We start from the raw sequence: 12063 nt of genomic DNA, 5'->3' as shown, positions 1-12063 counted from the left end.
CCTCCTCCCTCCTTCGTGTGCGGGTGGCCAGAATCGTTCCTTATGACGGGCGGGTCACGGGAGCGCTGGTGTGCGGCTGCGGCATGACATACAATGAGTCATTGTGACTCATTCATGTAATGCCGGCCGGCGGCTGTGGGCCCTTGAGTGCGGCGGGGCCCCAGTGCAATGCACTGCCTGCCCCGCCAGTAGTTCCGCCCCTGACCCTTTTTACAAACGTCTGAACTTCAGGGACTGAAGCTAGTTCTTTTTGGAAGTTGACAGGGCCGAAATTTGAACCTTAATGGACCCCAATTTCAGGCCCATAGACACTCCTGTTTGCAGGAAATGTAGGAATCGACCCAGTTGAATTTCCTCCGTCGGGCCTTACTGGCCTCGCACCACGCAACATATTTTCGCCAATTGCGGTGATAATGTTTTTGCGGTTACATCCTTCCTGGCTTTGATCAGGATAGGGATGACTTCATCCGGAATGCCTTTTTTCCTTCAGGATCCGGCGTTCAACCGCCATGCCGTCAAACGCAGCCGCGGTAAGTCTTGGAACAGACAGGGTCCTTGCTGGAGCAGGTCCCTTCTTAGAGGTAGAGGCCACGGATCCTCCGTGAGCATCTCTTGAAGTTCCGGTTACCAAGTCCTTCTTGGCCAATCCGGAGCCACGAATATAGTGCTTTCTCCTCTCCATCTTATCAATCTCAGTACCTTGGGTATGAGAGGCAGAGGAGGGAACACATACACTGACTGGTACACCCACGGTGTTACCAGAGCGTCTACAACTATTGCCTGAGGGTCTCTTGACCTGGCGCAATACCTGTCGAGTTTTTTAATCATGTGGACGACTTCTGGGTGAAGTCCCCACTCTCCCGGGTGGAGGTCGTGCTGAGGAAGTCTGCTTCCCAGTTGTCCACTCCCGGAATGAATACTGTTGACAGTGCTATCACATGATTTTCCGCCCAGCGAAGAATCCCTGCAGCTTCTGCCATTGCCCTCCTGCTTCTTGTGCCACCCTGTCTGTTTACGTGGGTGACTGCCATGATGTTGTCCGACTGGATCAACACCGGCTGACCTTGAAGCAGAGGTCTTGCTAAGCTTAGAGCATTGTAAATGGCCCTTAGCTTCAGGATATTTATGTGAAGTGATGTATCCAGGCTTGACCCTAAGCCCTGGATATTCCTTCCCTGTGTGACTGCTCCCCAGCCTCGCAGGCTGGCATCCGTGGTCACCAGGACCCAGTCCTGAATGCCGAATCTGCGGCCCTCTAGAAGATGAGCACTCTGCAACCACCACATGATGGATACCCTTGTCCTTGGTGACAGGGTTATCCGCTGATGCATCTGAAAATGCAACCCGGACCATTTGTCCAGTAGGTTCCACTGGAAAATTCTTGCGTGGAATCTAACGAATGGGATTTCTTCGTAGGAAGCCACCATTTTTACCCAGAACCCTTGTGCATTGATGCACTGAGACTTGGTTCGGTTTTAGGAGGTTCCTGACTAGCTCGGATAACTCCCTGGCTTTCTCTTCCGGGAGAAACACCTTTTTTCTGGACTGTGTCCAGGAACATCCCTAGGAAACAGAAGACAAGTCGTCGGAACCAGCTGCGATTTTGGAATATTGAGAATCCAATCGTGCTGCCGCAACACTACCTGAGATAGTGCTACACCGACTTCCAACTGTTCCCTGGATCTTACCCTTATCAGGGAATCGTCCAGGTAAGGGATAACTAAAATTCCCTTCCTTCGAAGGGATATCATTTCGGCCATTACCTTGGTAAAGATCGGGGTGCCGTGGACCATCCCTACGGCAGCGTCTGAACTGATAGTGACAGTTCTGTACCATAACCTGAGGTACCCTTGGTGAGAAGGGTAAATTTTGACATGAAGGTAAGCATCCTTGATGTCCTGAGACATCATGTAGTCCCCTTCTTCCAGGTTCGCAATCACTGCTCTGAGTGACTCAATCTTGAATTTGAACCTCTGTATGTAAGTGTTCAAAGATTTTAGATTTTAGATTTAGAATCGGTCTCACCGAGCCGTCTGGCTTCGGTACCACAATAGTGTGGAATAATACCCCGTTCCCTGTTGCAGGAGGGGTACCTTGATTATCACCTGCTGGGAATACAGCTTGTGAATGGCTTCCAAAACTGCCTCCCTGTCAGAGGGAGACGTCGGTAAAGCCGACTTTTGGAAACGGCGAGGGGGAGACGTCTCGAATTTCAATATGTACCCTTGAGATATTACCTGAAGGATCCAGGGGTCTACTTGCGAGTGAGCCCACTGCGCACTGAAATTCATTGAGAACGGGCCCCCACCGTGCCTGAGCTTGTAAGGCCCTAGCGTCATACTGAGGGCTTTGCAGAGGCGGGAAAGGATTTCTGTTCCTGGGAACTGGGTAATCTCTTCAGCCTTTTTCCTCTCCCTCTGTCACGAGCAGAAAAGAGGAAACTTTTGTCCGCTTGCCAACAAAGGACTGCGCCTGTTAATACGGCGTCTTATTTTGAGAGGCGACCTGGGGTACAAACGTGGATTTCCCAGTTGTTGCCGTGGCCACCAGGTCTAAAAGACCGACCCCAAATGTCCCCTTTCAAAGGCAATACTTCCAAATGCCGTTTGGAATCCGCATCACCTGACCATTTTACTGGTAGAATTGGACAACGCACTTATACTTGATGCCAGTCGGCAAATATTCCGCTGTGCATCATGCATATATAGAAATGCATCTTTTGAATGCTCTATAGGCAATAATATACTATCCTTATGTAGGATATCAATATTTCCAGTCAGGGAATCCGACCATGCCAACCCAGCACTGCACCTCCAGGCTGAGGCAATTGCTGGTCGCAGTATAACACCAGTATGTGTGTGAATACATTTTTGGATACCCTCCTGCTTTCTATCAGCAGGATCCTTAAGGGCGGCCATCTCATGAGAGGGTAGAGCCCTTGTTCTTACAAGCGTGTGAGCGCCTTATCCCCCCTAGGGGGTGTTTCCCAACGCACCCTAATCTCTGGCGGGAAAGGGTATACAGCCAATACTTTTTAAGAAATTATCAATTGTTATCGGGGGGAAACCCACGCATCATCACACACCTCATTTTATTTCTCAGATTCAGGAAAACTACAGGTAGTTTTTCCCTCACCGAACATAATACCCCTTTTTGGTGGTACTCGTATTATCAGAAATGTATAAAACATTTTCCATTGTCTCAATCATGTAACGTGTGGCCCTACTGGAAATCACGGTTGTCTCTTCACCGTCGACACAGGAGTCAGTATCCGTGTCGGCATCTGTATCTGCCATCTGAGGTAACGGGCGCTTTAGAGCCCCTGACGGCCTATGAGACGTCTGGACAGGCACAAGCTGAGTAGCCGGCTGTCTCATGTCAACCACTGTTTTTTTATACAGAGCTGACACTGTCACGTAATTTTCAACAGTACATCCACTCAGGTGTCGACCCCCTAGGTGGTGACATCACTGTTACAGACACTCTGCTCCGTCTCCACATCATTTTTCTCCTCATACATGTCGACACAAACGTACCGACACACAGCACACACACAGGGAATGCTCTGATAGAGGACAGGACCCCACTAGCCCTTTGGGGAGACAGAGGGAGAGTATGCCAGCACACACCAGAGCGCTATATATATATACAGGGATAACCTTATGTAAGTGTTTTTCCCCTTATAGCTGCTGTATGTTTTAATACTGCGCCTAATTAGTGCCCCCCTCTCTTTTTTTAACCCTTTCTGTAGTGCAGGGAAGAGCCAGGGAGCTTCCCTCCAACTGAGCTGTGAGGGAAAATGGCGCCAGTGTGCTGAGGAGATAGGCTCCACCCCCTTTTCGGCGGCCTTATCACCCGTTTTTTTATATATTCTGGCAGGGGTTAAATGCATCCATATAGCCCAGGAGCTATATGTGATGCATTTTTTTTGCCATGTAAGGTATTTTTATGTTTTATTGCGTCTCAGGGCGCCCCCCCCAGCGCCCTGCACCCTCAATGACCGGAGTATGAAGTGTGCTGAGAGCAATGGCGCACAGCTGCAGTGCTGTGCGCTACCTTATTGAAGACAGGAACGTCTTCTGCCGCCGATTTTTCCGGACCTCTTCGCTCTTCTGGCTCTGTAAGGGGGCCGGCGGCGCGGCTCCGGGACCCATCCAGGCTGAACCGGTGATCGTCCCTCTGGAGCTAATGTCCAGTAGCCAAGAAGCCCAATCCACTCCGCACGCAGGTGAGTTCGCTTCTTCTCCCCTTAGTCCCTCGATGCAGTGAGCCTGTTGCCAGCAGGTCTCACTGAAAATAACAAACCTAAACTAAAACTTTCACTAAGAAGCTCAGGAGAGCCCCTAGTGTGCACCCTTCTCGTCGGGCACAGAAATCTAACTGAGGCTTGGAGGAGGGTCATAGGGGGAGGAGCCAGTGCACACCAGTTAGTCCTAAAGCTTTCTTTAGATGTGCCCAGTCTCCTGCGGAGCCGCTATTCCCCATGGTCCTTACGGAGTCCCCAGCATCCACTTAGGACGTTAGAGAAATTTGAGGTGATTTTTTTAAGCAGTAAGCACTTTAGCATTCTATAAGAATTATGATTGTATTTATCATTTTTACTTGGTTGGTTTCTTCAGGCTTGTATTAATGGTTTGTAATTCTGCCTTCTCTGTGATACCATGGTAACCACAGGCATATGGCACATGATGCAGTGAGCAGCGGCGCTTTGGAACACCCCTCTGAATCTGTCTGTTCTGTGCACTGCTAAATCCTCCCCCTGCATCTTCCCTCCTCTGCCTCCACATGACAGGTGTGTGCAGATGTATCAGTTGAATGTTTAAATTGTATACAGTGTGATACTTAATGGGAAAAAACCCTGGGATTGCTACTTCAACAAGAAGGAAAACATTGATTCATTTCCACCACAGGCGCCTGAACTATATACTGGTCCATGCTCAGAGACAATGCCCTGTCTGTTCACAAACCTACGCAGTATCGAAACCATTGCTTTGGAATTTCTATCTGTAATCTAGTAGGGCCGTGAGAATGTTAGCTATTTACTGACACCTATATATTTTTACTGCAACATGAAAATGTCACAGCATTTTAACTGATGTAAGATTGCAGTAACACCTAGTGTTCCTTTGACCATTAGAAGTATGGGAAGGCATCAACAAGGGTATACACACAGATATGGAGGGAGGTCAGAAGGCTTGCTTTCTAAAGAGCCTCACATGTTCAGAAATGTCCAGACTAGACTGCGAGTGAGGCCTGTGTAGGACAGTGAGACACACAACGTAAAATGTCTATACACAGCATATTTGTGTACTGCCCCGGGCGGAAGAAAACATCCTGTCTGTCTGCAAATCTTATGTTTTGTTGTTGTTTTGACCAAAGACTTGATGGAACTGATAAAGCTGATTCTGGCATATTATGAGCTCACTGAAGGCCATCTATGAAGGTACCAAGCTTCAGACAGGGCAGCTGAGACATCAGGAGATATAGGCCACCGGTAGGGAGCACAGCGGTGCACACAGAGGGAGGGGTGATGGTTGTAGCTCTGTGGGGAGGGGGAATGGGGGCATGGGTACGCTCCTTTGCACTCGTGGGCCGTAGACTGTCTCAGTCCCTGGTCTCACCAACCCCTTCTCATGGCAAGCTTGACTACTGGCCCGCAGTTGAAATGACATTTTTTTATGTCTTTGCACAAAAACATCCTCTCTGGTAGGTGGTGCAACGGATGGCGGTTTCTGCTTGGATGCCAATATCTTAGGTAAAGGCCTACGGAGTGGTCAAAAGGTGGCTGCAACTGCATATACTATTGGGTCTGTTGCATACGGATTGTGCATGACCACTAATTTCTTGCAACACCCTATCTTATAACTACATAGCTCAGCCCATCAGAAGAGAAAAGAAGTTCCCAGGAGTCTAAAGCACTAGAGACTTTGCCAAGGCCCGGATTTCTGACTGAAAAAGAATGTGGGATCTGCCGGACACTTGGAGCTCTAGTGCACAGTTATCCTAGTGGCCATTTAAAGACCATAGTGTGGGCATGCAGCTACTGTATATATGCGTAAGGCCGGAAAATAGCCACTTACAGCAAATAGGACAGTGCTGCAGGGGCACATTAGTATCTGTCTCCTAGGTAAGGTCCAGTGTGGTTTACTACTTAGTGTTGCAACATAATAATGTGAGGCTGAAATTGGAGCACCCAGTTAGTATGGAGGGCTGGGACAGTATTTAAAGGTCAGTAAAACACAGTAATACATAGTATCTGCTGCCTACAATGTAATAATATCTGTTATAAACTATGAGCGTCGCTTATAATCAGTGACCTCTGATGTCATCAGTTTAGTCTTCATCTGGAAAACCATTCAGTGTATTATAAGTAATAAAACAGCCTACTGTAAAATATTAAACTGACTTAAACACCAGAAATTACAGGTGGCAATTGCAATGGCAAGACTGTGGTGGGTATTCAATTAGCCACGGATTTGCGTACATTTTCACGCAAAAACTGCTTTTTGCGGTTATGCACACTCCCATTTTTCGACCTCTTCAAGTCCAAACGGGTTTCACATGAACATTTTTGCAATGAAAAGTGTAGGTGAAAATGTGGAAATCAGCCTATACCCCAAAAAATGCTAAACTAACATAGGGTAACAGAAGAGAAGTGTATTAGAGATCACATTAAAAAGTGTTTGGGGACTTAAATTGTGTGAAATGGCTGTTATATGCATTTTTTTTAAATTTGGTGGTACATGAAAATGGGTATAAGTATATATTTGGATAATTTTAGGGTACTTTAAAAAAAAAAGTGGTAACAGACAGATTACTCCCACCTGCAAGCCTAAAAACACTTGTCCCACTCATAAAGCACCCCAATATACCTGTCCCATACCTTGAACCGCAATTTCCATCACGTTGTACTTTTTCACCCCCAAATGACAATTGGCCAGTTAAAAATAATTAAAAACTTCAACGTGCCTAATTAGTCGTTAAGGGGGGTGTCCCAGGGGTTCTGTACCATATCCAAACGTTTTTACCTTAAAATAGGGATTTTTCCCAACTTTTATGAAAAAATTAACACAGATAAATTTTCCCGGATAATTGAATAGGCTGTTATCACGATTCGCGAAAAAAGTCTGTTTTTTTTAGCGAAAAGTCCGTTATCGCAGCTAATTGAATACCCACCTGTGAGTGTGGTATCTGCAATCATTAAATAAATGATACCCATTATTGCACCCCTCAGTCAGTGATTGTATTGATTATATATCAGTGCCTTTAGTGTGACTCAGAGGCGGAACTACCGCCAGTGCAACCAGTGCGTTGCACTGGGGCCCGCCTCTGTCCAGGGGCCCAAAGCATGTAATGAGTCAAACTGACTCATTACATGCCGCTGTGCGCTGCGGGCAACCGCTGCCCGCAGCGCACAGTCGCCCGGAGAGAGGAGAGGAGCAGCGGTACAGGGGAAGGAGGAGGATGGAGGTGAAGGAGGGAGCCGCAGCAGCGCTTTGTTACTGGTGGAGGCGCTGCTGCTGCTGCTCCTCTGCTTCACTATAGGCTGTCTTCCGAGAACAGCCTATAGTGAAGCAGAGGGGCAGCAGCAGCAGCGCCTCCACCAATAACACAGCGCTGCTGCGGCTCCCTCCTCCACCTCCCTCCTCCTCCTTCTCTACTGCCCGGGAATCGTCAAGCTGCACCGAGGAGCCTGAGCCAGCGGAGAGGGTAAGTATAATTCTTCTTTCTTTCTGTCTCTTTCTTTCTTTCTTTCTTTCTTGGGACTGCCTGCCGCTATGTGTAAAAATGGGGGACTGCCTGCCGCTATGTGTAAAAAGGGGGAATCTGCCTGCCGCAATGTGTAAAAAGGGGGAATCTGCCTGCCGCAATGTGTAAAAAGGGGGAATCTGCTTGCCGCTATGTGTAAAAATGGGGGACTGCCTGCCGCAATGTGTAAAAAGAGGGAATCTGCCTGCCGCAATGTGTAAAAATGGGGAATCTGCCTGCCGCAATGTGTAAAAATGGGGGACTGCCTGCCGCAATGTGTAAAAAGGGGGAATCTGCTTGCCGCTATGTGTAAAAATGGGGGACTGCCTGCCGCAATGTGTAAAAAGAGGGAATCTGCCTGCCGCAATGTGTAAAAATGGGGAATCTGCCTGCCGCAATGTGTAAAAATGGGGGACTGCCTGCCGCAATGTGTAAAAAGAGGGAATCTGCCTGCCGCAATGTGTAAAAAGAGGGAATCTGCCTGCCGCAATGTGTAAAAATGGGGAATCTGCCTGCCGCAATGTGTAAAAATGGGGAATCTGCCTGCCGCAATGTGTAAAAATGTTGAATCTGCCTGCCGTAATGTGTAAAAAGGGGGACGCTGTCTGCCGTAATGTGTAACAAGGGCACGCTGTCTGCCGTAATGCGTAAAAAGGGGGACGCTGTCTGCCGTTATGTGTAAAAAGTGTACGCTGTCTGCCGCTATGTGTAACAAGGGCACGCTGTCTGCCGTTATGTGTAAAAAGGGGACGCTGTCTGCCGTAATGTGTAAAAAGGGGGATGCTGTCTGCCGTAATGTGTAAAAAGGGGACGCTGTCTGCCGTAATGTGTAAAAAGAGGAATCTGTCCGCTGTAAGGTGTAAAAGGGTCTCTACCTGGTGTAGTGGTGCTACTGTGCGGCGTAATTTGAATAATTGAGACTACTGTGCACCGTTTTATGAATTGGTATTATTTTGTGGCCACACCCCTTCCCCACAAAGCCACGCCACTACGTATTTTTGTGCGCGACTGCCCCTGTTTTGCATGCAGGGGTGGGGCTCCGATGCCGTTTCTTGCACACAGTGCAAAAATGACTAGTTACGGCAATGTTGCTAGGTATCCATTTCTCTGGCCCTGAGAGATTTTGTCGCACCTGGGCCCACCGCTCGATAGTTCCGCTACTGAATGTGATGGAGGGGTAAGTCCCAGAGTGGCGTCTCCTTGTCGGCTCCTGTGAGTGCCTATGTTTATTACACCCAACACCCACCAACCCACAAGTGACACACACACAGTGCAGCTTGATGCATGTGCTACCATCTACTGCCCCCTCCTGCAGTCACAGTGAGATGGCGGGGGTAGTGGGAGCCATGTTGCATTCAGCAGCAAGGCCCTCACAAGCGGTATCGCCTGTCAGGTGCAACGGATGATGTCGCAGATGATGCGCGGGAGCAAACATCGTCAATGACATTGTGCATACACACTGGATGATATCATGAATGAGGTGTCTGAATCAGGCACATCGTGCCCATATATAGGGGGTCACCAACATTTATCATGCCTCCGGGCGACTGGGGCGAACTTACGCCACTGAGGACAGTCTTATAATGTAGAAAGCAATCGGAGCTACAGCATATTGTAAGAGAACTGGATTATATTATATATTAATGTTATATTTATCTCATTCCATTACATGTAAATGAACTTGTGTAAATATTCACTATGTATTCCAGAAATAATAATAATAATAATAATAATACTAAAAAATTATTATTAGTATAATAATCAGTAAACATCATAACCATCTAATAATAATAATAATATAGTATTCATGATAAAAATATTATTATCATTATTATTAATATTATTATAGATTTATAATTATTAATAACATATCGTAATATATTATTATTATTATTATTATTATAGAAATGAAACATATTATCTAATAATAACAACAAGAAGAAATAATACAGATATGCAGATATATTGTGTTGAGTGTATATATATATATATATATATATATAATTTTATTTTAATGATCCTTTTTTATGTTTTGGGTATTTTCTATATATTTTCTTATATAGTAAAACAGCTGTGCCTTTAGAAATAAACACTCTACATAAAACTAATTGATTTGTACACCTTAATCCCAGTAATATTGCCTTTCCAGCTCCACTATTACCTTCAGTATATCTCCTTTGCTAAATGGCAGCTCGTCCTTCTCGGTGGTCTTGAAGTTGTATATTGCCACGGCCTCCATCTCGTCTGGTGGGGTAGTCTCCGACACTCAGTGGGTTAAAGTTCCCCCTTACAGCAGATGAGAAATCAGTTGGAAAATCTGTGGGTGGGTGCTCTCAAGTGGTGAACATGTGCACTGAGTTCTTGGCAGTTGAAACCGACTCAAGCATGTCCGTGAAGAGGTCTGGGCCGACAGCAGAAAACCCAGATGGGTCCAGCCAAACGCAGAGACCTTCCTGGGCAAATGAGTCACCAGCCTGTGCCTAGGAGGACACCAGCAAAATTTATTTGCATGACAGTGGTTTTGTGGACATCATGCCTAAAGGCAAACACTCATGATTATACACAACACAAAAAGTTAGCAATTGGGCAAAACCATGTGCACTGCAGGTGGGGAAGATGTAACGTGCAGAGAGAGAGAGTTATATTTGGGTGGGTTAGATTGTTTCTGTGCAGGGTAAATACTGGCTGCTTTGTTTTTACATTGCAGTTTAGAATTCAGTTAGAACACACCCCACCCAAACCTAAATCTCTCTGCACGTGTTACATCTGCCCCACCTGCAATGCAACATGGTTTTACGCGATTGCTAACTTTTTTGGTTTGCTAACAAACCTGAATAAGGCCCTTTATTCAGATATTATACACCAATATACTGTAGCAGCATCATTCATGCATTATAAGAGTTTAAACACACACACAAACATGTCCATTGGGCCTCTTAGAGGAGATGTGTTACCCCAAGTCTCTATCATCAGACAACCACAGAGCTCCCTACACACCTGCTGCAAAGTCTGCCACATACACCGGTCAAACCCTCTGCCCATCTCACCTGCTCAGCGCACTACAAGGTCTCTTCTGGTGACGGCTGGAAGTCAGGACTTGCGGCTGAAGTCTTTCTCTGCTCTGCTGATCTTGCAAAGGAAGAGTTTTTTCTCTTCTAGCAACCTTAACCTTTTTTTTTTTTTAGATAAAGACAAACAGGATGTTACTGTAAAACACACTGCCAAAACACAAGAGCTTGTGACAACACTGGGTAGACAACACAAATGTGTCCTTCCACACTGTCTCGGTCTTTGGTGTGATCAGAGTCACTGGAAAAAATTTTTTTTATTCTGTGACAAATCCAATGTTACAGCATCCTTAAACTAAAAGATAGAGGCCTGAATCTGTGTCTTTTGGCCAAACATCTGCTAAGAACCTTTTCTCTGGCAGGGTCCACAGGTTATCCACAGGATAACAATGGGATATGACAGAGCGACAGCGGAATGGCACCAAACGATCACAAGCTTTCAGTCCTCCCAGGATGCAATGGGCCCGTCCATATATCCTCGCCTACTGGCTCAGGCAAATCAGTTTTTTGTTTGGTGCGGCAGGAGCCGGATCATGGTCACAGGGCTGCTGTTTTTGGCAGCCCTAAGCTTTCTTATTTTATTTGTATAGTCTTACTACGTTTTCTGACTGATCTTTCCTAACAGCATCTTACACGCATATTGGAAAGAGTCGCTCCAACAACTCTCCGCCGGGTCGCAACAACGCTTACCCACGGTACAAGTGCTGTCTCGACGGGCGTCTTTGTCGGATATACTAGCAGGCCCAGCAGACGTTACCAGGCTGTGGCCCGAGCACGGGGAGAAGTTAAGGTATCGGTTCCACTTAGAAGGGGAATAACGGACACAGCCGCACTGTATTGGGAGGAGACTACAAAACAGTAGCTGGCACGCCGCCACCACGAGTGCTCCAGCACTAGGCCTTAGGGATCATAAGGCACCAGGATTAGTATGAGGCTGCGAACCCTAGGGTTGATGTCAGCGGTGGGGAGTCAGACGCTCTCCTGGTTGCCCCTCCCCCCAGTTCATGACCACTTTCTGCCGGTCTTTCGCCATGAACTGATTGCCTCACTTCCGTCTCAGACGCTACCACGAGGGGTCTCGGTCGCAGCATAGCACTGCGTCTGTGTACACTAAGCGCTACCGCGAGGAGAACCGGTCACAGTACAGGCATCTGTATGACCGGTGCGTCTGCATGCACAGTGCGTCTGTGTTCACTAAAAGTTCCCGGAGCGGCAGTGTACACTAGTAGAGTCTGGATCCATTCAG

At 47.0% G+C, this 12063-nt stretch overlaps 1 protein-coding gene across 1 annotated transcript in view; it reads right to left on the bottom strand.

The window, feature by feature from the left end:
* Nucleotides 1–11215, bottom strand: part of GRAP (GRB2 related adaptor protein) — a 159092-nt gene extending 147877 nt beyond the window's left edge. The window contains exons 1-2 of the mRNA XM_063934935.1: nt 10797–11215; nt 9911–10229 (exon numbers count right to left, since the gene is read on the bottom strand). Of these exons, the coding sequence (XP_063791005.1) occupies nt 9911–9988 (78 nt within the window). The 5' untranslated portion in view covers nt 9989–10229; nt 10797–11215. The remainder of the gene's footprint in view (nt 1–9910; nt 10230–10796) is intronic.
* Nucleotides 11216–12063: the final 848 nt, after the last annotated feature.

Source organism: Pseudophryne corroboree, chromosome 7 (assembly GCF_028390025.1).
Source record: "Pseudophryne corroboree isolate aPseCor3 chromosome 7, aPseCor3.hap2, whole genome shotgun sequence".
Classification (NCBI taxonomy): Eukaryota; Metazoa; Chordata; class Amphibia; order Anura; family Myobatrachidae; genus Pseudophryne; species Pseudophryne corroboree.
The sequence above is the reverse complement of the archived record's forward strand: the minus strand, read 5'-3'. Positions and strand labels throughout refer to the sequence as shown.